Source organism: Streptopelia decaocto, assembly GCF_964273445.1.
Source record: "Streptopelia decaocto genome assembly, chromosome: 3".
Classification (NCBI taxonomy): Eukaryota; Metazoa; Chordata; class Aves; order Columbiformes; family Columbidae; genus Streptopelia; species Streptopelia decaocto.
Window position 1 is genome coordinate 28,104,398 of NC_138656.1, and position 23,617 is coordinate 28,128,014.

Genomic DNA, 23,617 nt, shown 5'->3' on the forward strand with positions numbered 1-23,617 from the left:
AAATCCCTCTCAAAGGAAAAATTCTAACCTACACTGTTGGAAACTTTGATGTTTAAGTGGTAAATCCTAGTCTTGAGCTATGCCTATATCCAGTAAGTAGAATATTTTCTATTATTAATATTTTCTAAAATTATGAGCTTATCATTTGTAAACTCTCAGAAATTGACTATTTAGAGCAATATAGAATTTTACCACTTCGTGGCGCCAAACAATTAAAAAGAGGTTGTGCTTTTAAAGGGAAGCCATGGATCTTCTCAGCAAGCTATATTTTTCCTACGTAGAAAAAGCCTTTATTAGCAACAGAAGTAATGATAGATTCTTCCATTCATAGGCACCAAAGCACAAGTACTAGAGGCTATTTAGGCAAGATGCCATTTTTGTATTGCTGAAAAACAAACCACAGCCTTGAAAGATAAACATTTTAAGACATGCCATAGTAATAATGTGAACTGAACAGGAATGATCTTTCTCACCCTCCTCTGCTTAAATAAAACCTTTAAAGCTGGTTGTTTGTTTGTTTGTTTGTTTGTTTGTCAAAAATGATCAAGAAGCTTTTTAATTAGTTTGAACAGCACCTGAAGATGATCTATTTATTTCTATCAAAGTTTTGTAATTGCAACGAGTAAAAACAATGTAATAGGAACTTTTTCCCTCTTGCAAGTCTCAAATATATACATTGTCCTTTCAAAGAATCCACACAGAAATGAACTTACAGAAGACATTATATAGTCTAAGATTTTAGAATCACAAGATGTTTTCTGGAATGTATTTTCCAATTGTAGACACACATACCAGTCTGAAATACCTAAACTTGAATGGCTGCAATGTTTATCTATGTGAGAGAGGACCAGAAAAAGCTCCATTTGTCATGTTGGGGGTAAGGTTCTGATCCAGCATGTCAGAATCATGTTCTGCATACACAGGAAATTCTCATAAACCCCAAATTTTACATTCTAGTTGCAGGTTTGATAACCACTTGATCATCTCTAAAATGGAGCTACTACCAGTTTTTGAATTAGCTTCCACAGTCTAGAGTAGATGTTTTGCAATACAGTGTTTGTAATGCTTCAAAACAAATGAGGTTATTGTTTAATAAGACAACCATAAGCTTAGAACCTACTTTCCTGCATTAAAGTCAATTGTGAACAGTAAAAACCACACAGCACATCTATCTTCAGCCCAAACCTAGAGGAGAATATTTAGAGTCCACATTGGAGTGGCAAATATTTCATGATGTTTTGCCTTTGGTTCACTTCTGCAGTGAGCCAGCTAACATATGATCATTCCAAGGTGTGAATACCCATCTTGCAGTTTGCTTCTACAATGTACTGTGTACCAGTTTTTTGCATCTTCTGCACATACTTGCAAGACACCATCTTGGATTTATTACGGCTTGTATGTAACTTCCACCAGTGACAACAGCAAGGAGAAACAACTCTCTCCCTGAGATCATGCTTATGTGTACAGTAGTTTTCTGTGCCTTTGCCTGGAAGATCTATGGCTCTGCCCCTTGCATTCTAACTACAAAACACAGTTGTATTTTGTTCTATGCGTCCCAATTGTTCTACTGGTAATTTTATTCCCTTCGGTAACTGAACACAGACTCTAGCCACCTCTACATACTTTACAGATAAAGGCAGTTGAGACAAAATCTGGAGTATCCCTGTTCCTTCTTCCAGAATATTTTTCATGCCTCTTCATGTATGAATATTGAGAGCTGCGTGATGGCAAAGCATTTTTATTATCTGCGGCCAAAGAAAATGTCAACCCACAAAACAAACTGAAAGAAACATTCATCTAGTGAGCAGGCTTCGCTCTCCCTCTTGCGGTCCAAGCATGTCATTCGCGTAGTCTCCGCTTTTCCTTCGCTCAGCACACTCGGAATTCAAATGCTCTCTGCACTCTGGGATATACCTAGAGAGAACATGTCACTATTTAACGAATGATATGGCCAATGTTTTCATGAAACACCAATGCTGAATCATTTTGTATAGTGTCTGTCAGGAACTGGACAATTATGTTTATTCTTTTAGCTGGATCTTTTAACCTATTTTTTTTTTTCAGTTCATTTGTTTTTAATCTAGCTTGAAGACTCTAGATGGGAGGTATCAAGTAAAAAAACAATTCTTGCTATATCAGAAATAATGTTTTTTATACTTTTTCAGTGACAACTGTTTAAAAAATACATGAGGCACTTAGGAAAGTCCCAGCAAATGAAACAGTTACAGTGAAGATGTTTGAATACTTTAAGGTCACTGCAAATGAGGGGAAAATTGGAGGCTGTACTGAACTGAATAGGAAAAAATGAAACTGTGTATAACCAGATAGGGAATATTTGAGCTTTTTAAGACATTTTTTTTCAAACAAAAAAACCTGCACTTTCACTGACTCACAGACGATTGTGAAAGAGCAGTTTACATAAGACAACTCTGCACACCTATATGAGAAATAAACACTAGGAGAACAATGAAGTGTGGTTTGTTTCTGTGCCAGAAGAACCTGTAAAACATTTTGCGTCCCTGGATCAAAATCCAAACAAAACACAATCCATAAATCTCAGTCCAAATCAATGTGTATATGAGGAAGATCCCTATGCATGCCAGACAAGCAACATACTACTTACTTTTCCCAAATACTTTTTAATACTTTAGGCAGCCTTTTAGAAAAGACTGAGATGGCTGGCTACCTGGGACGTACTCACAGCTCTTTCCAGACGGAGGGGACCAGAAGCCCGCTGCCAACATGACTCACCAGCACGTGCACCTGCTGCTTCACTCCATCTGCTACAAAAATGCAGAGTGTGTTGTTACCTATTGGACATGGCAGCTCTACAAGACCAGTTCATCCCATAATATCCCCACCATTGCCCTGGTGACTGCACGGTTCCAACCCTCGGGTTTATACTTGACAAATGACCTTCCCAAAGGTGAAATTTAAACTGCAGTAAGCTCCACTGTTGGAACTGACGAACTTCAGGACAAGCGGATGAGTCTTCCTAACAAAGTCTCCCCTCCAGAAATTCACACAAAGTCGGAGGAAAGGGAGCTGTGTCTCTTTAGTTTGGAGGAGACTGAGGGGTGACCTCATAAATGTTCACAAATATATAAAGGGTGAGTGTCAGGAGGATGGAGCCAGGCTCTTTTCAGTGACAACCAACGATAGGACAAGGGGCAATGGGCTCAACTTGGAACACTTATATTTGAGAAGAAACTTCTTCTCAGTGAGGGTGACAGACGCTGGAACAGGCTGCCCAGGCAGGTTGTGGAGTCTCCTCTGGAGACATTCAAAACCCAGCTGGACACATTCCTGTGTAACCTCATCTGGGTGTTCCTGCTCCGGCAGGGGGATTGGACTAGATGATCTTCTGAGGTCCTTTCCAATCCCTGACATTCTGTGATTCTGTGAAAGTAACTTAAAAAACTTGGCTGGGGAAGGGGTGTAGGCAAGGGGTGTTCCAAGGAGCGGAGCGGCGGGAGGCCAAGGAGGGGTGCAGCACCCACCTGGATCCCCTCCGCCTGGGAGCGCCGCCAGGTTCCGCCAGCCTTCCCCGCACCCGGCGGGGCTGCCAGCCGCCTGTCGCCCTCCGAACGGGCGCTCCCTCCCCGGCCCCCGCTCGGGGCCAGAGCCGGCGGCCGCCAGTCTGAGGAAGCAGCGGCGGGGCGGACGCCTCGGAGCCTCCCCGCCGGGAGGACGCCGAGGCCGGGGCACCCCGGCCCGCCGCGCCTGCCGGCATCCCGGGAAGGGACCCCGGCGCCAAGGCGGGCAGGCCCCGCCCGGGCTCCCCGCCGGGGGCGGACCCCGCTCCTCAGTGGCCACCGCGGCCGTCGCTCAGGCGGCCGCGCCGCTCGCCGCGGGGATGGCGGGGCGGGGGCCGAGGGGCGCGGGCAGCCCTGGCCCCGCAGCGCCCACAGCCCGGACGGCGCCCGGCGCAGCAGCGCGGCGAGCCAAGGCCGGCCAGGTTAGAGCTCCCTTCCGTTGCCCACTTCCCTCCCGTTGCGAGCGGAGCCGCGTCGGGCGGGCGGTAGCGCCCGGGCCGGCCCTGGGCTCTGCCCCGGTGCGGGGTGTCGCTCCCCGGCGGCGGGGCGCGGCGCGACAGCCGGCGCGGTGCCTCCGGGACGCTCTGGCACGGTGGAGAGTGACATTGTGTTGGGTGACGTTGTGTTGGGTGACGTTGTGTTGGGTGACGTTTTGTTGCGTGACGTTGTGTTGGGTGACGTTGTGTTGGGTGACGTTGTGTTGGGTGACGTTCTGTTGGGTCACCGCGGTGTCGCTGATTGCAGTAGCCTGGGGGGCGTCAAGCGGTGTCCCCATGGCAGGAGACAGAGGAGCTCGAGGTGGCTTTAGGCCCCTTAAGGTCCAGGTGCCTCTTGCCCGGTTGGCAGTGCCGTTGCCGTTTCCGCACTATTCCCCCCAAAAAAGGAGAGCGGGAAGAGTGCAACTTCCCAACAAACATGCAAAAATTAAGATATTTTAAAAACACACTGCCAGCTTTCAGAATTTCACATACAAATTAAACGTTCGTACCTAGCGTGATGTCACGCTGTAGCCTTTCAAATTGCGGCCCTCGGGAAAAGGACGTAAAGTGATCTTCTGGGCCTTGATGCTGCTTGCCGTCCGCATTTGACAACGCTCTGCGGGTGAGCCGTCGCTTGTGCCGTTCCCCTGGGAAGCCGGGCTGGAGGGGGCAGCCTGGCCCCTGGAATCTGGAGGGCTGTTGGGGGTCTGCGCCCAGGGCTGGGTGCAGGAGCTCGGGCTGACGTGTTGCTTCATGGGAACAACCTCATCAATGTTTAGGAAGCAGCAGTCAGATTTTGAAGGAAATTTTAAAATAGCTTTGGGTGCAGTTTGTCTGAGCACAGAATTATGCAAAATGAGTCAAATGGAAAATAAAGTTACCAGTGTTTCGACATGAGTAAGGGCTCTGGCCAGCAACAAACCTGAGAATGACTTCCTTGATTCCCAAACAGGTCCACTTTGTGTCTCATCATTTCCTTTCTCCAGTCCAACCTTTATGGTTCCAAAAATATTTGTAAGTGCTGAGTTTGGGTGAAAAGAGTAGAAGAAAGGGGCCTAAAATTCGAGAGGTCTGGTCCAAGTGCATTTGGGCTGGTGAACCCACCATGAACCTACTCCTGTTGAGGAGCTTTCTCCAGCAGAGAAAGGACGTACAGGACACATGGACAGAGAATGAAATGTTTAGTTAAAGACAGAGTTTTGTTAGAGCAAAACACTGACAGTGCGATAAGGAATATGTAAATTTTTTAACGGGCTTCAATAAGGTAGAACATTGTTCCCTCCTTCCCCCTGAAATGTATTTTGATAATTTCCAAGCAGACAGCAAAGAAAAGGAAATTATATCAATCCCTTTGGGGAGAATGTGACATTCTGACTTCTTGAAGCCTTTGAAGAGGTTTATAAACTTAGAAAATGAAAAAGACGAATCTAATCTTTGCAGACCTGTCAAACTTGTCTCAATTAATTTTTGATGACATAATTAGAACTTACCGCTTTAATGTGCGCTTTTTTAGTTTACTTTTGAAAAGATTTTATTTTTAAAGACTCAGGGAAAACAGAGGGCTTTGCGGTGGGAACTGGAGCAGGAAGAAGGGGAGGACTCGGTGTAGATTCGAGTGCTGATTCAGAGCACTCTATTAAGCCAGGAGAGATGAACTCATTTTTTTCCTTCCTTGGGGAATCAAGCAAGAAACAGGAAGTCGTTGATTCAAAGTAAGATCATTCACTCCGCAATTTGTAAACAGTGAATTATGTCCCTGTAAATATTTCCGGAACCCATTGGCTTGTTGGAAAATATGAAGTAAATTATTATAATCTCTAACAAACATCCCACAATAAAAAAGAGTTATTTTCAAACTTTTTATCTGTAATGTTTATACAGTGGAATATTAATTAGCTTGGACATTGAGAAACTACTTGGCTGGACGCATTGTTCACTGCCAGAAATCCATCTACTCAAATGTTTTGTCTGTTGAAAGACAAACATTTTTAACTCCACCCTGTAATATTGCACCCTACAAAAAAAGCAAAATTTCTTTCACTACTTGTTCTGTTTGTGTTTTTGCTGCCACAAACACTGAACTGTCCTACTGTTAACCAGATGTTGGCTGAGTTCATCTCTGTCTTATGTTGCTGTAATTAGTCAAAAGGGAAAAAAAAGTTATAAAATATCCTAACTAGACAGTCTAATAGGAAATTGTCATTCCTTGTTACTGAGGGGAGCACAATCCAGGCTGAAACTTTGGCTTCCTCTGTGAAGCAGGAGAAGCTGCTGTTTGGAAGTGTCACCTTCCACCCTTGGACATGGGGACTCCTGCGGGAGAGAGGAGCGAGGATTAGGGACAGAACAGTGGTGAGCAACTTGCTTCCCTGGCAGGCCAGGGAGTTTTCTGCCCAGTTTAAAGGAAGAGGTGAAATGGTAAAAGACAGGAGTCACCTCGAAGGGTTGCAGCTGAAATGCTTGTGTGCTTCAAGTTTAGAGTTCGAGTGTTGTAGGATCAGCTCAGGAAACTATTTTAATAACGTGCTTAAATCCCAGTGATACCATGAGGATTCCTGAATAGGGATGGTTGTAACCTCAGGCTTAATGGCTTGAATCACAGCCTGAGGGACCAAGAGGGAGAGAGTCAGGAGTGGAGCAGTTACCTTCAGACAAGTGACTATGGTGAAGAACCAACAAACTTTAGTCAGATTTTCTTTCCTCGTTTTCCTTCTAATTTAAGATATGGAATGAAAGAAACAAGGAAATTATGGTACCGGAAAGGAAAGAAAGTTTTGAGACAGTTCACCTGTTTAGCTGTGATGAGCTTGAGAATAATCTGAGACATTGAGAATTCAGAAGAGAACTAAAAATTATTTCTCAATGTATCAAAGAAAAGTTAAGGTATTTTTTGGAATCCTACTCATGACTTTGATTTCTCTTGTGATACTTTCTTTTTTCCTTTTTCCTTTCTGGTGTCAGAAACAGTGGAAAAGATAAATCCATAGGTCTTTCCCCTCCAGATGAGGAGAAGTTTGGGGAAGAAGGGAGACAGAGGAGGAAGGGCAGTGCTTGAACCTGGGCTTCCGAAGGACTGGAGTGGTTCTTCAGAGGAGGCTCTCAAAGGCATCACTTGTTAATCTGCAGTAACTGGCTTGGGAGTTGCAGTAGAGAGATCTATATTACAGATGATTTTCCTCATCACACTGAAAATGGTGGCTATTTGCCTTTCTTTGTCAGTGCCTCATTGTCCTTGACACAGGTGACCAACATGCAGCGTAACCTTATGACTGGTAATTCTTTGTTGTGATCTTCAGCTGCCTTCCACTGAATGGTGTTTTTATGGTTGGTTGTTATTCTGGAGACAAATGGAACACTTATGGGAATTCAAACTTTATTTTCAAAGCCAAACCTAGGTGTTCAGAGCCCTGCAAAGGCCAGGGCCTTTGCTCGCAAGGGAATTTCTTGGACTGAATGGTTCCATTCAGTCATCCGCTTATTCGCTATTAAGCTGTTGGTCTGTTCCCTAACAGCTGTCTACAAATACTTGGAATACAACAGAGCCCAGTCCTTCTGCTTGCACACAGATGATTTTCTTGGCTTCTCAGACTCATCCCATGATGAGCCAGCTTTCGTCCTGAATAATTTTTTCAGCAGTGCTTGTCCAAAAGGGCACTGAGCTCAATTTCCAGAAGGCATGAGCAGTTAAATGTAAATAAAAGCACAGATTTGAACCCAAACCGTGCATGAACCAGGATGTTCTGAGATTTGCAACAGCTAATGTAAAGGGCTTTTTTTTCATGTGGGGCACCCCTGAGGGACCTCACTGTTACATTTGGAACCCCTTTGAATATCATTAAGGTTATTAAATTTTCAAGGCAATTTGATTAAGCGTAAGAATTTTAAAACACTTCTTAAAAAGTCATCTGCCAAACATTAAACTTCCATAAAAACAAGTATTCTACCAACTCTCAGATAGTTAACTTATATAAAGCATTTTCTTAGCAAAAGCTCAGTTGTCTATAAGCCTTGTCTATGTAAAAAAGGATGTATACAGTAACTGAAGATAAAAATGCATGATGTGTCTCTGCTTATCAAGGAAAACAGATTGCAGCCCTAAACAACTGAAGAATTAAATTATGATAAACCTAAATGTTATCAACACAGATTTCAGAAATCTAGTTATGATAAGCGCCTTTGTAGACTAATATACTTTTACTAGGTTTTATGAAGCTGCTGTACATTTACAAAATTTGGGAGCGTTCTTGAGATTTATATAGAATCGGTTAGTATGTACATAAAAAATTAATACATTAAATACAGACTCAATTTGACATGGGGATTTTTTTCCTTTATTTCTCCAGCATAAATATGGCTGAACTTTCGGAGCCAGAAGGTACTGTAAACTGGAAGGAAAGATGTTTAACTCTGGAGTCACAGTTAATGAAATTTCGTCTCCAGGCAAGCAAGATCAGAGAATTGTTAGCAGAAAAGGTAGGTCTCATGGTAATAATTTTAATGCTGTATAGATTACTTGATGGTGGGAGCTGATCACATGTCACAGTATGAGATTACAAGTACTGGGATATTTTCAGGAGAAAAAAAAACCCAAAATGTATGGAAAACAGGTATGCTTTAATGCTGTGAAAGAATTCCACACATTAGATTTGACAGCAAGAAATGTTCATTTTAAAATAAGAACACACTAGCAAATCTCCTGCAGAGAGAAATATGTATCCAGTAATAACTTTCACGACACTTAAGTCAGTATTTAACACATTTTCCTAAGTATTTAAGATCTGATTTAAGACACAGAAATCATTGGGGAGAAAATCCAGAAGTATTATTTTCCCCAGTATTCCTCACTGAATCATATAATTTACCAGACTTGCTTTTCCTATAATAAAACATTTCCAACTATGGCTCATCATCTGAGTCTAGGGACTCAGAAAGTTGAAAAGTATTACATAATTTAATTGGAAGGATATTGTTTAAATATATGCTACACTTTGCAATAGAGAAAATTTCACTTGGCATGTCCAAATGTGTGTATCCCAACAGTCAATCATAAATAATTTAAAATATAAAAAAACTCCATTGTATTTACCTGATAATATTTCCACAGAGCAAGGCCATTAAAAGAGTACAAGGGGCAAAACATTTTAGAGCGTCATTGGAACTATGTCACTTCAACAGATTACTAGTTAAAAATGTACTTTGTCAAAACTGTTCCTCCTAGAGCTGATTTTTCCATCAATTGCTACCCCCAAAAGAAAGATAAAATTCAGATCCTTCTGTAGTATGTTAGAGTGACGATACTTTTATTATAGCTTTGGTTATCCCCTCAAAGAACTTCAGTAGCTTTGTAAGCCAACGCTCCTCGTTATAAGGGCCACTTTGACTCTCACCTTCCCTATCATACTTATCCACGTACACCCAAATTCTTCTCTTCCAGTTTCCACTAATTTGCTTACTAAAGATATCATGCTCACAGATCAATAGTTGGTTTAACTATATCATCAGTTCTTGACTGAATATCATTTGGCAATTTGTTACTATTCATTTTATCTATTTGTGCCTGTATCTTTCCTAGTAAGGTACAAAACCTCAATTTGACATGGAAAAAAAAAAAAAAAAGGAAAAAAGAAATTTGTTATTCCCTGGATTGGATTTTTCATTAAGTAGGTTCTGCCTCTTTACCCCACTTGGATCTCTACGTTCCAGGATGGAAGTCAAGTGCCTGAACACTGGACATGACTTTTCTAGGGACTTTCCAGCAGCCGTAACTACCAACTTCTATGCAGCTGCTGCTGATTATAGTTTTGGCAACCAAAAACTGAGATTCCAGAACAGCACTTCACAAAACTGAGTTAAAAAATATTTCAGAAGTTTGAATGCTTTCTATTAGACTTTTCGCTTTGTTCCTTTACAATTTGCATTTGCAGGCTCTTTACTGCTAGAAATATCCTCTTAGATTAACAGAAATGTATGCGTAGTCATATAATTTCAGAAGTCAGCATTTAAAAAGAAAACAGAATAAGGATAAAATCAGAAATCTTCAGCACTGTGCCTGAAACAAAGCATTCAAAGGAAAAGTACTTATTCTCTCTGACCTGTGAGAAACATACCCTGCAAAACAGATACAGAATCTTCAGAACTCGTGTTACTGCACTCTTGTTTCAGTTTGTCTTAGCTTTCTTGGAAATTTTAGAAAAAGCAAAGTGTTTATTGGAAGTAAATATGGGTTCAACAAGTATTCAGTTAGGATAATGTGATATATTACTCTCCAGAGCAGAGCATTAGCAGACTTCGTGAAAAATGATCCTTCTCCTCAGTTTGTCACTTTGACTTTTTAATCTGAATTTTTCATTCATAAACTGTAATTCAGTTGAGCCATGCATCAGAGACTGGTCAGAGCTCAACAAAATTAGACTATATATTCATCTGCAAATTTATGAGCCTTGCACAATTCAAAACCAACAGTTTTCAAAATGGGCACTAAGGTCTTAGGTGTATTTACTTCCATGTTGGTTTCATTTGTAACAAACCTGTACTTATTTTTCACATATTGTTATTTTTGAAATTATAGAAACGATTCTCAGTGTTTGTAAAAGAAAGATATATTTGCACCAGTTTGAAATTAAAATGCAAGGAATTGTTACACAAAAATATATTTGGGAAACAGCAAAGTGAATGATGAAGACCTGATCGGCCAGTACTCGAGGGCATCCTCATACTAATGACAAGAGGAGAACAGAGCTAATGTCACCCTTTACAGGCACTTTCTAGATTTGTTACCTGTTATAGATGAAACAAAACTGCAAAGCACACAAATAATTCTCCCTCTTACTTTGATTAGCACAGGCCTTGATGTGTGGTTTTGTTTACAATCATCTCTGTGCTATGAAATGTGTACTAAAACATGGAACAATAGCACTAGACAGTGTTCTACTTCAAAATAGCAACAGAAATCACAGTGCTATGGTGTGACAGACATAAAACCCTAATGGGGATTAAACTATGTAATTGTTGTAGAAAATAGAGCAAGAATGATTCTGTGACAAAACAGGTGGTCTCTACAGGAAGGTAGGAGGAGTAAATCGGTGGTATAATTCTCCAGCCTTCCTCCTCTGTGTGGATTTGAGAGGTATGTCTTCAAGAGAGTGAATCGGGAAAAGGAGTTCACATCCTATTACCCTATCCGGATGACTTCTTCAGAAACAGCCATTGGGCTTTTCCCTTTATATTTGCTGTATAACTTAGTCTAAAACCAGATTTTAATAAGGGTTTGCTTGAATCTGTCCTTTTTCAATATTTATGACCTGTGTGCTTCTGTAAATATATTTGGGCAGTGGATTGAGATACGTTACCCATACACTGGAAATCAAAGACCTTTGCAAAGTTATTTTATTTAATAAGGCCCCTGCAAATAAATGATCAATATGGGAATTCTTCCTTATATTCTTCTAAGATATGTGTTCTAAAAAGGAAAAAAAAAAAACAACACAGGAAAGCCACAAAAACCCCACCTATTTGCTGGGTTTTGTAAGTCCAGCAAATACTTATCCTTGAACCTCAGTGGCTGAGGAGTTTGAGAAATTTGCATTATAAGTGCATTTCAGCGGTATGGCTACCAGAACTTCAATTTTGTAGTGAACATGAGGAGAAGACAGAGGAGCAAAGGTTTATACAATGTTTTCAGAAAACCAATCAATTCCCTCTTGTTTGTTTGGGTTTTTTATTTGTTTTCATTTTGCCAAGAGTCTATATTTATAAATGTAACATGCAAAGAAAGAGACCTTGTTGGAGTTTTAAGCAGAAGCTGCTGCTGTAAGTGGGAGAGGTCTTTACAGGAATTTAAGGAATGATGTAGAAAGCATCCCTAGTATGCCAAATTTAGGATGGCCGTGGAACTGAGTTTTAAGTAGCAGCTTTTATTTTAATGCAGCTTGAGTCTTACGTATGTGAAGAGTCTACTAAAAAGCTGTCGTTGAATAAAAGATTACAGTATCCTACTGCAAGTTTAGCTCCTGGCTAGAATTTCTTGTTATAGGAAAAGCTGGTGTCCCTCATTCTTTTCATAGTAAGTACTTTTTTTCACATAAAATATATGTGCAACATCAGCTATAAAGTTAATGTTTTTCCTGTCATTAAAAAATTATTTTAGTAGGACTACATAGCTGTGTTAAACTTCTTCTTGGGCAGCCTGCTCTGAATTTCTTTTCCGTCAGACGACATAAGGACTGAATTTGGCACTATCCCAAATGTTGCATTATGGGCTGTCCAGTAATACTTAACACTCACATGAACGTCTCCAGTGCTGGGGAGTGATTTTCAACGAATATAAATGATTAAGAGAGAGGATTATTTTCATATATGTGTTGACTTGTTTGCTTTTAACCTTCCATTTGGATATTCTCTGCATACATGCTCAGCTGGCAACTGAGTGTGTACATGACATATGCAATAATATGCATACTTTCTGTACAGATTATGAAAACTGAATGATAACTGATTTTTAGGCCAATATTTCCAATATATTCCAAAGCATAATACATTCCTGACTTTGTCTTCCAAACCAACAGCTAAATCTGTGCCCCAGTGTATTTTATTCATTTTGCAGGCATATTTATGGCATGTCATTTGACATTTCAAAATGAAGCAGATGCGGTGTGTTGTTATCTGTGGCATTACAGTTTAAAGATTAATGTTTTCAGAGGAAAAGTCCGTAACACATTAGACTTGTGCAGTGATTGCCAATTTGAAAATTGTAAAAAAGCACAATGAATATTTCCATTTGCATTCAAAGGATTTTGAAGGGTAAAGTAAAAGGGAGCAAAATACCATAGTACCAAAATTATTCAAATGAAAGTTATTTTTCAGTATTTCAGTTGCTCTTAAAAAACTTCTTGTCATAGAAAATAATTCAGATGCTGTTAGGGAGATACAAACAGGAGAAAACAAGGAGAGTTAAAGAGAATAAAAGTTAAAAGCTTATATGGTTAGAGTCTTAGTTTTGTTTACGCTTTTTTAACACCTATACCTTTTTTCCTATACCTTCAGTTTTATCCCATGTCTATTATTAAGATTATGCCATGCCTTTTTATAACAGTGGGTGGGGTTTTTTTTGTTTCATTGTTATTGTACATGTTAAACGCACATTCTTTCTAAGGAGTCTGAATATGGAGGGGTAGGCGGGGGGCAGGGAAGAAGAAAAAGAACTCAGGAAGCAATAAATCAGTTGTTTTTGTAGAGACCAGGGCGGGTAATGGCATGAAGAGCGCAGCCTGTGCTGTGAGGCAGGAGGATGAATATGGTCCCTGTGGTGCTATGGAGACAAGGGCATCTGTCCCGGTCCTGCCCACCTGAGATGGGGAAGTCAATGGAAGTTGTGGAAGCCATGATAGTTGGGAAGATCCTTAGTGAATCTAAGATTTGTTTAGCACTTCACTTGTAGGAGCTACAAGACCTTTTTTCCCCCCATTTTTCATGGAGGGAACTATTTTTGCACTTAGAAATAGTGCACTGAATTTTCATTCCCTCAGAGAGTATTTTCAGGCTTTAAATATCTGTTTGTCACATCTTCAAACTGCATGATGCTGGCTTACCTGTACTTCTGGAATCTCTTGCTCCTTTACCATCTGTGTTTCCTAGGTGTCCTATACACTTTAATTTCATGAATATATTCAGTTTCAGTCAAGTTTTCAGTATTTTAAACTTTGGCAGTGACTGCTGCCTTTGATTTTTAAGCCATCACCTCTCAGGCAGTGGCACAGCACAAAGGCCTCTTATTTCAGATGTTCATGTTGTGGCTCTAACCAGAACTGGCAATTCAGCAAGACAGAATTAGCAGGATTTCCACAATCGTAGTAGAATGAGCAAAACAAAACAAAGCAGGCAGCTGCCTTTTAATATAGATGAACAACCAGTTGTTGACACATTTCTCTGTTTGTTTTGAGCAGCATGTGAGACTTCTCTTTCTTTGCCTTGCCAAAGTGCTTTGGTGCATTCTTCCATCTTGCTAAACAGTATTGTAACTTCTTTCAAGATTTTGAATGTTATAATAATGTCTGTTTGTGCTAGAGTGGTAGTCTACATAATTTGTATTTTATTGTGTCTCTGCAACTTAACCATCAAGACAAGGTGTGAGTTGGAAAAGAAGCCAGAAAGAGTGAACATTCCTAGTATTTTTACCAGGCTTAGGAAAGTTCTATGACTGACACTGGGAAAAACACAATTATCCAGCCAGCATTACATGCTGCTGATTTGACCTTCGCTATATTGCCTGCCCAAATCCCGCTGCTGAATTTAACTTTTTTTAAGACTCTATATTTACTGGCAGCTGTCCTAGACTACTAATTCTGGAAGAGTTCTCTCCCCAGGCCTTTCTGTTCCATATTTTCAGTTTATATAATTTCCAGAAAAAAATAATTGATTTTACTATAATGAACTCAGCTGAAATGTGAAAGATTGCTTGTTCGTATGTACTTTTCACACATTTAACGAGCACTAGAAAAGCCTTTTGAACTGAATAATTATTCTTAAAATCATGTTTAAAAATTGAAAAGAACTTGAAAGAAGTAAAATATGACTTAGGGGTAAAACTGGTCTCATCTCATGGAGACCGATGAAAATTTTGAGCCTGATCATTTTGGAAACTGAGCAGATGGAGACTGATAATTTTGGTAGGTTTCATTTTGTTCCAAGGAAAGGCTTCTGTGCTAAACAGAGCTCAGGCGAATGAGCTGAAGAGCTAAAAAGGAGAGTTAAGTGAGACTTGCAATTAAGAAGTAACCTTTGGCCTAACTAGGAGAGCAGTGTCAGAAGCTGCTGTAGTTAGAAGTGGATGGGATTGTGACTCTGCACATTGAGACTGCAGAACTACCAGCCACCTTCACAAGCAGCAAGTGTGTGTGTGTATGCATATAAACATATGTCTATAAAGTTGGCATCAAAGATCCAAATTGCTTTTACGCTCCATATTTCTGACTACAACTGAGGCAGATAAAAGAGAGAATCCCTGTGGCAAATGGTCTTGACACAGAAAGAGATAAAATGAGGAGGTTTGCGTTAGATGGCAAATTTGTAGAGGAACAGTTGACACTTCTTGCTCATGAGAAGAATTGTGGCCTTTTACGTTTTAATTGATATTAAAATGGAGAAGATGGGAGAAGGAAGAAATGGGAGGGCACTGAAAAGTGTCAGCTTATGAGCTGCCAGGTTGTGATCCCTAAGCTGAGTTTTGCAGTGGCAATAACCTGGATAGGCATTCAGGTGGGATATGAAGGAAAAATAAGGCTGCAGCTTTGGCGATTTAAGCCAGATAACTAATTAATCTAAAGATTTTTTTTTAGTGGAGGAAATAATAACAAACGGTATAATTCCAGATACTATGAACCAGTAAAATAGTGAAGAAAGTTCACCATGATTGATCTGTGAGTAGCCCAAGGAATATTTGAGCCCCATTAAGACTCAGGCTTAGCTCATTTAGCACTTACTTAGCCCTTTTGGGGAGATCTATGACAAAAAGAAGACTGGGTTCAGAAAGCAGTTCTTCATTTTGATGACTAAATCCACACCATTGAGAACTATTTTTATAGGTTTCATCTTGTTATAGGGAAAAGCTTTTTGTGCCAAAGTATTCAATTTCATATTTTACTTAAGATGTATTTAATTTTATAAATATATGTAGGTCTGAAGTATCACTTCCTCAATTTATGAAACAAAATGGACTTGTATTAATTAGTTGAAATGCAAACCTGTTTTATAAAAGATAAGTCATCTCATGGTGTTGCCTTTGGCATAAAAAATAAATCATCTAGTAAATAACAAAGTCTATCTGACCCAAGATGTGTTAATTCCTTCTTTAAAAATTATCTTCTTGTTTATTTTTCCTGTGAAATATTAATATCTTGATTTTACATTTCTGTTTTTTAGGTGTTTTGGCTATGTGGCTTAATTGGTCAGGTCATATTTTAAAGTTTGTTGTAGTTTATGAAGATTTAACACTGTCCTTATGGAGGATTCATAATAAGTAGAAGAGAAATCAGTGTCAAGACAGAGGAATAATGCTTGAAAATATGGATGGAACATAACCAGTCAGCTTTTTTAATAACTGAGTTATGGACATAAGAGGAATATTACTGTGTTTTCCTAAGCTGAGTCACCAGAAGAAGGACCTTCGTGTAAAAAGTCATGCTTCTAAAACAGTTTTACCATTGCTTTTAACTAAAAAATGTATGCAAGGCTTTATACATGTATAGTTTGGGCATGGCATATTTTAAAACATGAAAACTGGTGGTCATCAAAGCCGCTGACAAACAGATGACTTGCTTGTAAGCAGCACTGGCTCTTTTTTTAAGGGAATGCAGAGATTTGTTGAAATATTTGGGTTTAAACATAGGAATATAGAACCAAAAGGGGAAATCTGGTCACATGCAGTGCTCTGGAATAGCTGGCAGGCATATTCTTCAAACCATTTATAAGCTTATCAAGCGCCAAATAAGAAGTCAGATGTTTTGCCTTTATAGCTTCTATTAGAAGGCTGTTCCAAAATCTTTTTTAGTCGATGTGGAAAATGAGGGTCTTCGAATTTTCAGCCTATGTTTATTCATCACCTGTTTATCTCTGCTTGCACCTTTGAAACGTGTGTTTATCCCTCACTTCTTCTCCTGTTTGTTTATTTATGGAAGCAAACATATCCCCATGTTTCTTCAGTTTCGGTAGGTCCTCTGTGGTGTTCACTAAATGAAGAAATGGACAGATATACTACTTTTTATGTGGACTGCTATTTTTCAGCCACAGATGGTCTGGGCCTTTTTTCAGATGAGGAGGAATTGAAAAATTGAAATGCAAGGAAAGAAGCAGACTCTAAACATACCGTTCTCAAGTCACTGGAAGTTCTGCACTTTATCACTAGACAGGCTGTATTTCTGCTTCAGAAACATCAAGTTTTATCTCATTTTTCATTTTTGAAAACTCTGACCTATTATCAGCATAATTTGACAGGCTTACAGAGAAGTGATGCTTTTCATTCATTAATGGTCCTGTTTTTTTCCTGTATTTATTTGAAAAGTATTTCCAAAAAGTTTACATGATACAACTGTGCTGTTTATAATATTAAAAATGAGGAGACAGTGTATTATTCACTGATTATAATGTAAATTTTAAATGTGAATGGAACAAGCTATTATGTTGAAAATTGGCTTGGATAAAAAAAATGAGATTTTTGTTCCCATAAATAACATATATTTTCAGATCTCAAAACAGAAATAACTACAACAATTTTATTTTTAAAAAATCCTTTGAAATTATTAAATATTAAATAACTATTTCAATTATCAGTAACATTAACAATTCAGTGCTGTAATTTCTAATGCACATTACAGGAACAATGATCTGTATGTATATATGTATATAAATGGAAAAATATATATACATATGCATACAGATGGAGTATTTGTGAAATTTATGAGTGATGACTTTTGAATTTATACCCTTTGGTGATTTCATGCAATACATGTTTTAATAAAATGAAAATTTCTTTACTTGCACAACAATATATGTTGAACATTTCTGAAACTTCCTGAAAGTTCTGAAAGTTCAGAAACTTCCAGGTGAACTTTGAGAAAGAATCGCTATATGATTTGCTTTCGTATTGTAAAAAATTCCCCGTGACTGTGTGTTGTGCTTCAATGTCCAGACCTCCAAGGCAGTACACCTCTCTGGTTTTATTGCTGCCATGTTTCTTCAAAGCATTCAGTATTTATTCACATGTGGCATTTCTCTGTTCCTTGTTTGAACAAAAATAGCTCAGTTTGATGAGTGTCAGATGTAGAGTGGTTATTTCCTACTAAGTTTAAAAACAAATCTGTTTCTAACAATAGATATTATTTTCCGTAATTCAGATAATTGATGCGGCGTGCACTAGCATGTTTATAAGAGGAATTTTTCACTTAAACAGAAAAGGAGAAAGTGCAGGTTAAAGTAGCAGTCTTTTCTTCTGTATCTGTGTTGATATTGTTCTTTAGTCAGAATGTGGGCATTTCTTCCTTATGTGCCTAAAACATTTAATGATTATATTTAAGCTTGTAACACCAAACCCAGTATAGATTATGCCAGGACCTCTGAATCCTTAACGAATTTCGGAAGGAGCCTGCACCAATCATAGACGGGTGTGACAAGAATATTCCTTACAAGGGGCTTGTTGAACTGAGGCATTTTTTCAAGTTCTCTCATTCAAGACATGATAGAAAATTAAGTTTAAATATACTTCATATGCCAAATGTTACCAGTGATGTGCTGGCCCTCTGTGTTTCTCCTGGGAAGCCGACTTTATGTCTGTTCGTGCTTTGCAGACTGTAGTTCACTCAAGAAATGTCTAGCCAACAGCTGATAAATATAGACAAATACAGAAATAAGCTGGTGGGACAGAGGTCTAATTCAGCAGATTTTTCTGGTTTTCACATAATTTTCTGTATAAAGTCGGAGTTGCTCATCAACATTCCAGTTGCAGCTACAGGTAAGAGTTCTTTGTTCTGCAGGTGGAAGGCACACTGACCTTTGCCTCCAAATGTGGATATGGCTGCAGTTACCTGCCACTTCCATCATGAGTTAAGTTTAGGTATCATTTGCCTTTTTTTTTTTTTTTAATAATTTGAGGATCTTAAGCTATCTATCCATGGTCTAAAGGTCTCTCAAAAGCCACTGGGTAAACAGAATTTACCGCTGCATTTTGTTCTTGAGGAGTTCAAAGCACGACTTCTGATTTAAACAATTAGCTATTAGTCCTGTCACATATTTTCACCTTCCCTCTCTCTCTCCTCTTTCTCTCAGTAATGCTGTGATCATTGTTAGGAGATATCTTATTAACTTAAGAAGAAGGTTTAAGGTTAGTTTTCCTTTGCGAAGAGAAATCCTTCCCTTAGAACTAGTTCCAGTCTTTGATAACCTTCAGAGTATCCTAAAGCAATATTTTTTTCTCTTTAACTTCACAGGCCTATAGAGTAGCAAAGCACTCAAGACTATAGATGTAAATCTAATTTTTCAGGCAAAACCATTTTGTGTATTGGTTAGAGAATATTTATGCAAACTGGAAAAAAATATATATTTTTTACATTTTTTATTGTTACAATAGACACTGCAAAACAAACCTATATGTACTGTAAATAAAGGGAAAATCAGGACTTACCTAGTAATTGTTATGTATCATCAAATAATCAAAATGCTGGCCAATTTAATTGTAATAAAAGTGCTCGTGTTTGGTAACTATGGTATTCCATTCTTGCTGAATAACAGATTGCCTTTTTTTTTTTTTTTTAACAGGAGCCTCCTAAAATAAATTGAAGACTGTTTAGAAATTTTCCAAATCTCAGATTTAGCTGTTGCCAGGAAGCTGATTGACGTATCTGTATTGTGAGATCATGCAAAGCTTCATAGCATATCTCCTTGAAATAGTTAACTCTTAAAGAAACAAAAATAAGCCTTGTTCTTCCATTTTTAATCTCTGACTGCTATTTTTCTCTCAGCTCTTTTGGCTCCTAGATTTACATTCAACTTAGCAACAGCTTTATTTAAATTAATATTATTTGTCCCAGTAGTCTACATGAACAAATCATTATGTTCCTGGTCCTGTGCAACAGTGTATATTCCTGGCAAGAGGTGCATTTTGCAGTTTCAGTGCAGAAACATGGAAGGAACGTAGGTCTGTAGTGCCCTGTATTATCCAGAACTCAAATGTTGTGTAGAAGAGCAGCACAACTGCTTAATGCTTGTATTGTGGTTCAGGGATCATGAGATGCTGCTGGAGGGACTGGCTGTTTTCAGGTTGGAGCTCAGTGCACCTGGCAAGTGATGTTTCCAGGTTTCATTTCCATTTATTAAATCTGGTATGTTTCTGCTACAACCTTACAGCTGAAATTAATTTTACTTGCAGGACATAAATAAATTGCCAATTAGTGCTGTGGCAAGGAGGTACATTTACAAATTGTTTGGCTGTGAAAACTGATGAACAACTTGCTACTCATCAGCAACGAATGTCACATTATAAATATATGAAGGACTTTTCTGTCATCATATTATAGAGCATTAACAATGTTCGTTATTGATATAATAACTGCACTTCTGCTTGGTTTAGCATAGGGCTTTTACTGCAGTGGAATGTTAGCTGACCATACATTCAGAAATAACCTCAATTTCTGAATCCTCAACTCCCTAAAAAAGAAATGTCTAAAAAACTATATTAAAATCAGTCTTTTAAACCCAAAAAGACAGATGGAGAGCAACCTTAGAATTTAAAATTCTAAAAATTTAACTCAAAATCTCAACATGAGGTTGTAGAAATATGAAATGAAATCTATGTGACCAGAAAGGAACAAAGCAGGCTCATCTCCCTGTCCGTCTGTCTGGACTGCTAGTACATGAATGACTGGGATGATCCTTTCCTTAGAAGAGACCTTGCAAAACAACTCACTGGGGGCTCGAATGTAACCATGTGTATTGTGAAATGGTGGTTGCTCTTGTATCAATGGTGTGTTGCAGTATTATGATGTGGACTGTGGGTTTTTCTATTGTATGAGAAAGTAGCAGAAGGTCAGTCAGATTTTTTTATGTTAATGAAAACTCATTTCCTCCATTTTCAGTTTTTGATTGATAGAAAATGATGGTTCTGTGTCCTTGTGGGTATGAGGTGCTAAAAGTACACAAAACTGTTTCATGTGATTGACAACATAATTGGGAAGAGAAAGAGAGTGAAAAAGAAACTGAAAGATGCCAGAAATCAAGTACAAACAGGACAGAATGAAACTGATTATTTTAAAACCAAGCAGTAAACTGGAGAAGGAATAAATGGGTTTCATTTGCATTATTGGTATCACGCACTTTTCTACGAACAATTTTTAAGCTGAATTCTGAGTATCCCAGTGGTAATTATTTGATGTCTCATCCTCTTCAGATGAACTGAGGTCTTTGCTAGGTATTTCCTGAGAACCAGGAAGTCCTTAAGTTATGGAATACCTTATGGACTTTCTAGTGTTATTTCAAACCACAGTTTACTTTTTAAAGAAGTCATAATTGTATTATTCACCAAAATCAGACTAGAGAGCTCTTCACAAAATGTAAACTAAGTATTTCTCTCTGGCCTCTTCTATTCCATATTGTTGGAAAAGCCTTCAAAATAAATCATCTAAAATGCAAGGGCTTTCTGAGGCCCAGGGCAAAGGCTGAGCCTATGATTTATTTGGCATCATTATAAAGTACATAATAGATCAGGGTTTCTCACTGCTCAGAAGTGACCTGCGCTCCTCGGTGTTGTGCTGGTCTCTGTCTTCATCCATTTGCTCTGTGACTTTTCACATGTTTTTTTCCATTAAGCACCTGAGTCGACCGTGTTTCTTCTGCCGCAGGCCCCTTCTTTCACACTGAGGGTGGAGGAGTGTGGGACAGGCCTCATACCACAATTCCTCCCCAAAGATAAATTTGTCTCCTTCTGAAGAATGAATGGCCCAACTGTATAATGTGCCAAGTATTCTTCACTCTTGCCAGTTTTGGAAAGACATGAAGGAACTCAGCACTTTTTAAGCCTGCATGAGGAAAGTTTCAGGGCTGTTGTCGAAGAGGTTTCTACTCTTGGTCGCATGGAAAAAAGCAGTTATGTCATATAGCACCCACAAGATTATGCTATGAAGAAAAGTTGTATTAATCTTTTTTTTCTGTGGAAGAATCTTAACAATGTTTTAATACGGTCATAATGATTAATTATCTTTGGACACACTGTTCATCCTTTTATTTATTTTTTTATGCTCTTGCCCACAACCTGTCTTTTCCTTTTTCAGAACAGACCATGAAAATATGTTTCACTGTGGTATTTCTGGCAACAGGCAGAAGGCAGCAGTGCTATTTTACTATCATTTTTTATGTATCTACAGATGCAGCAGCTTGAGAAACAAGTTATAGATGCTGATCGTCAAGCAGAGAGAGCTTTTCAGCAGGTATATATATAAATGGAAAAATATCTCTACTAGCTATGTGCATGTTACTCTAATGAAGGGAAATTCAGAAAAGGGCTATTTTTATTAAGTATTGCTGAAAAGGGAGAAGACAGTTTTAAATCTATTGATTTGCCTTACCAGAGGTGTTCTAACACCTTTCTCTGCTCACTGTCCATTTCAGTTCAGTAAAGTCAAAGCTAACAGCACAAATTCAAAATAGATACATGTAGTGAGCTTCTTCATTGATGCATCATGAGTCTCTGATCTGTGATGTACATGGAAGCAAAAGGGAGAGGAAACAGTGACCGATTTTAGAAAATCTGTAAGAAAATAAAATGAGGCTATCCAATGCAGTCTCTAAATAGGATTATTCTATGTTGTTTGTACATCTTTGTAGAAGTTGCATCATCTAAAGAATGAGATAATGGCTAAATATTCAACCAAAGTTGCCTTTTGATTCCAAATGGCAGATACAGCTACTGCAGACATTCTATGAACGTATCTCTGGTACTCACTAAAAATCCTTCCTATTTTACTGTGAGACAGACAGAAACCGAAAATTGCATTAATAAAAAATGTTCATGTACTAATTTGGAGTTAGGAAACATTCCTGACTATGAGACAAGTACTTTTTAGCTATTTTTTAAGAATGCTTCTGATAATGTGTTGGGTTTTTTTACACTATGCAATTGTTTATTTATTAAAATATTGGTTTTTACACCTAATAAGAGCTCCCTATCAATAAATTTTATTATTCCATACCGTCACTTCTAAAACCTTGTGTTTTACAAACCTGGAAGCCTCTTACTGAAACTAACAAAATCTGTATAAGGTCTATCAGTGTTTTGCCAGTCCTACTGGTATTAGATGCATAGGGAGATGACAATCTGAATTTCTTCTCAAATAGGCCTCAGAACTTTGCAAGGTTATCTTGAATTTTAAGAGGGGGGGCAATTTTAACAGTGCATTTTGTGATTAAATTCCTACCTGTAACGTGGAGTGTTGTGTTTCCTAAAGTCTTATGTTTGACCTTCCAAATAGGTGCAGGTCATGGAAGAAAAATTAAAAGCAGCTAATGTTCAGACAAGTGAATCAGAAACCAGGTTGTATAAGAGATGTCAAGATCTGGAGATCCTGATACAAGATAAAAACGACATAATACAAAAGTTGGAGCAACAACTTGAAGAACAGGTTAGAAATAATTGTGTTACAAGAGATGACCATCAATTCCATTCTTAATTACACGAAAGGAAAATAAAAATTAAGATCAATAGAAGACAGAAAAGATTAGCATTATTTCTGATGTTTGATTAAAGAGGTTCCCAGTAGATGTATATCATTTGAATAACTTTTATTCCCTTGCAAATTATGTTCTATCTTTGAAAGAAAATCTAACTTTGAAGAGGGGAAACACGTTCTTCCTCTTCACTGTCTTCTCTGAAGAGCTTTTATTTTTCTTAGAGGAAAGAGGAACAGCAGCCTCTGTGAAGGGACTCTTTATTTTTGTTTTTTTAAATCACCATGTATTGGCCAGGAGACTGAATTACTTGAAGCAATCTTAGGATTTGTGTCTGAAGATGCTCCTCAGGCAGATTCTAATACTCAGTGAAAAATATGCTTATGTCATTTTTTTTCC

General features: G+C 38.5%; 1 protein-coding gene across 1 annotated transcript in view; it reads left to right on the plus strand.

Annotated features, from left to right (window-relative positions):
• The first annotated feature begins 3,822 nt into the window (after positions 1-3,822).
• PLEKHH2 (pleckstrin homology, MyTH4 and FERM domain containing H2) overlaps positions 3,823-23,617 on the plus strand; it is a 57,679-nt gene continuing 37,884 nt past the window's right edge. Inside the window, exons 1-4 of the mRNA XM_082047309.1 lie at positions 3,823-3,958; positions 8,359-8,488; positions 21,919-21,981; positions 23,023-23,172. Coding sequence (XP_081903435.1) covers positions 8,366-8,488; positions 21,919-21,981; positions 23,023-23,172 — 336 coding nt within the window. The 5' untranslated portion in view covers positions 3,823-3,958; positions 8,359-8,365. The remainder of the gene's footprint in view (positions 3,959-8,358; positions 8,489-21,918; positions 21,982-23,022; positions 23,173-23,617) is intronic.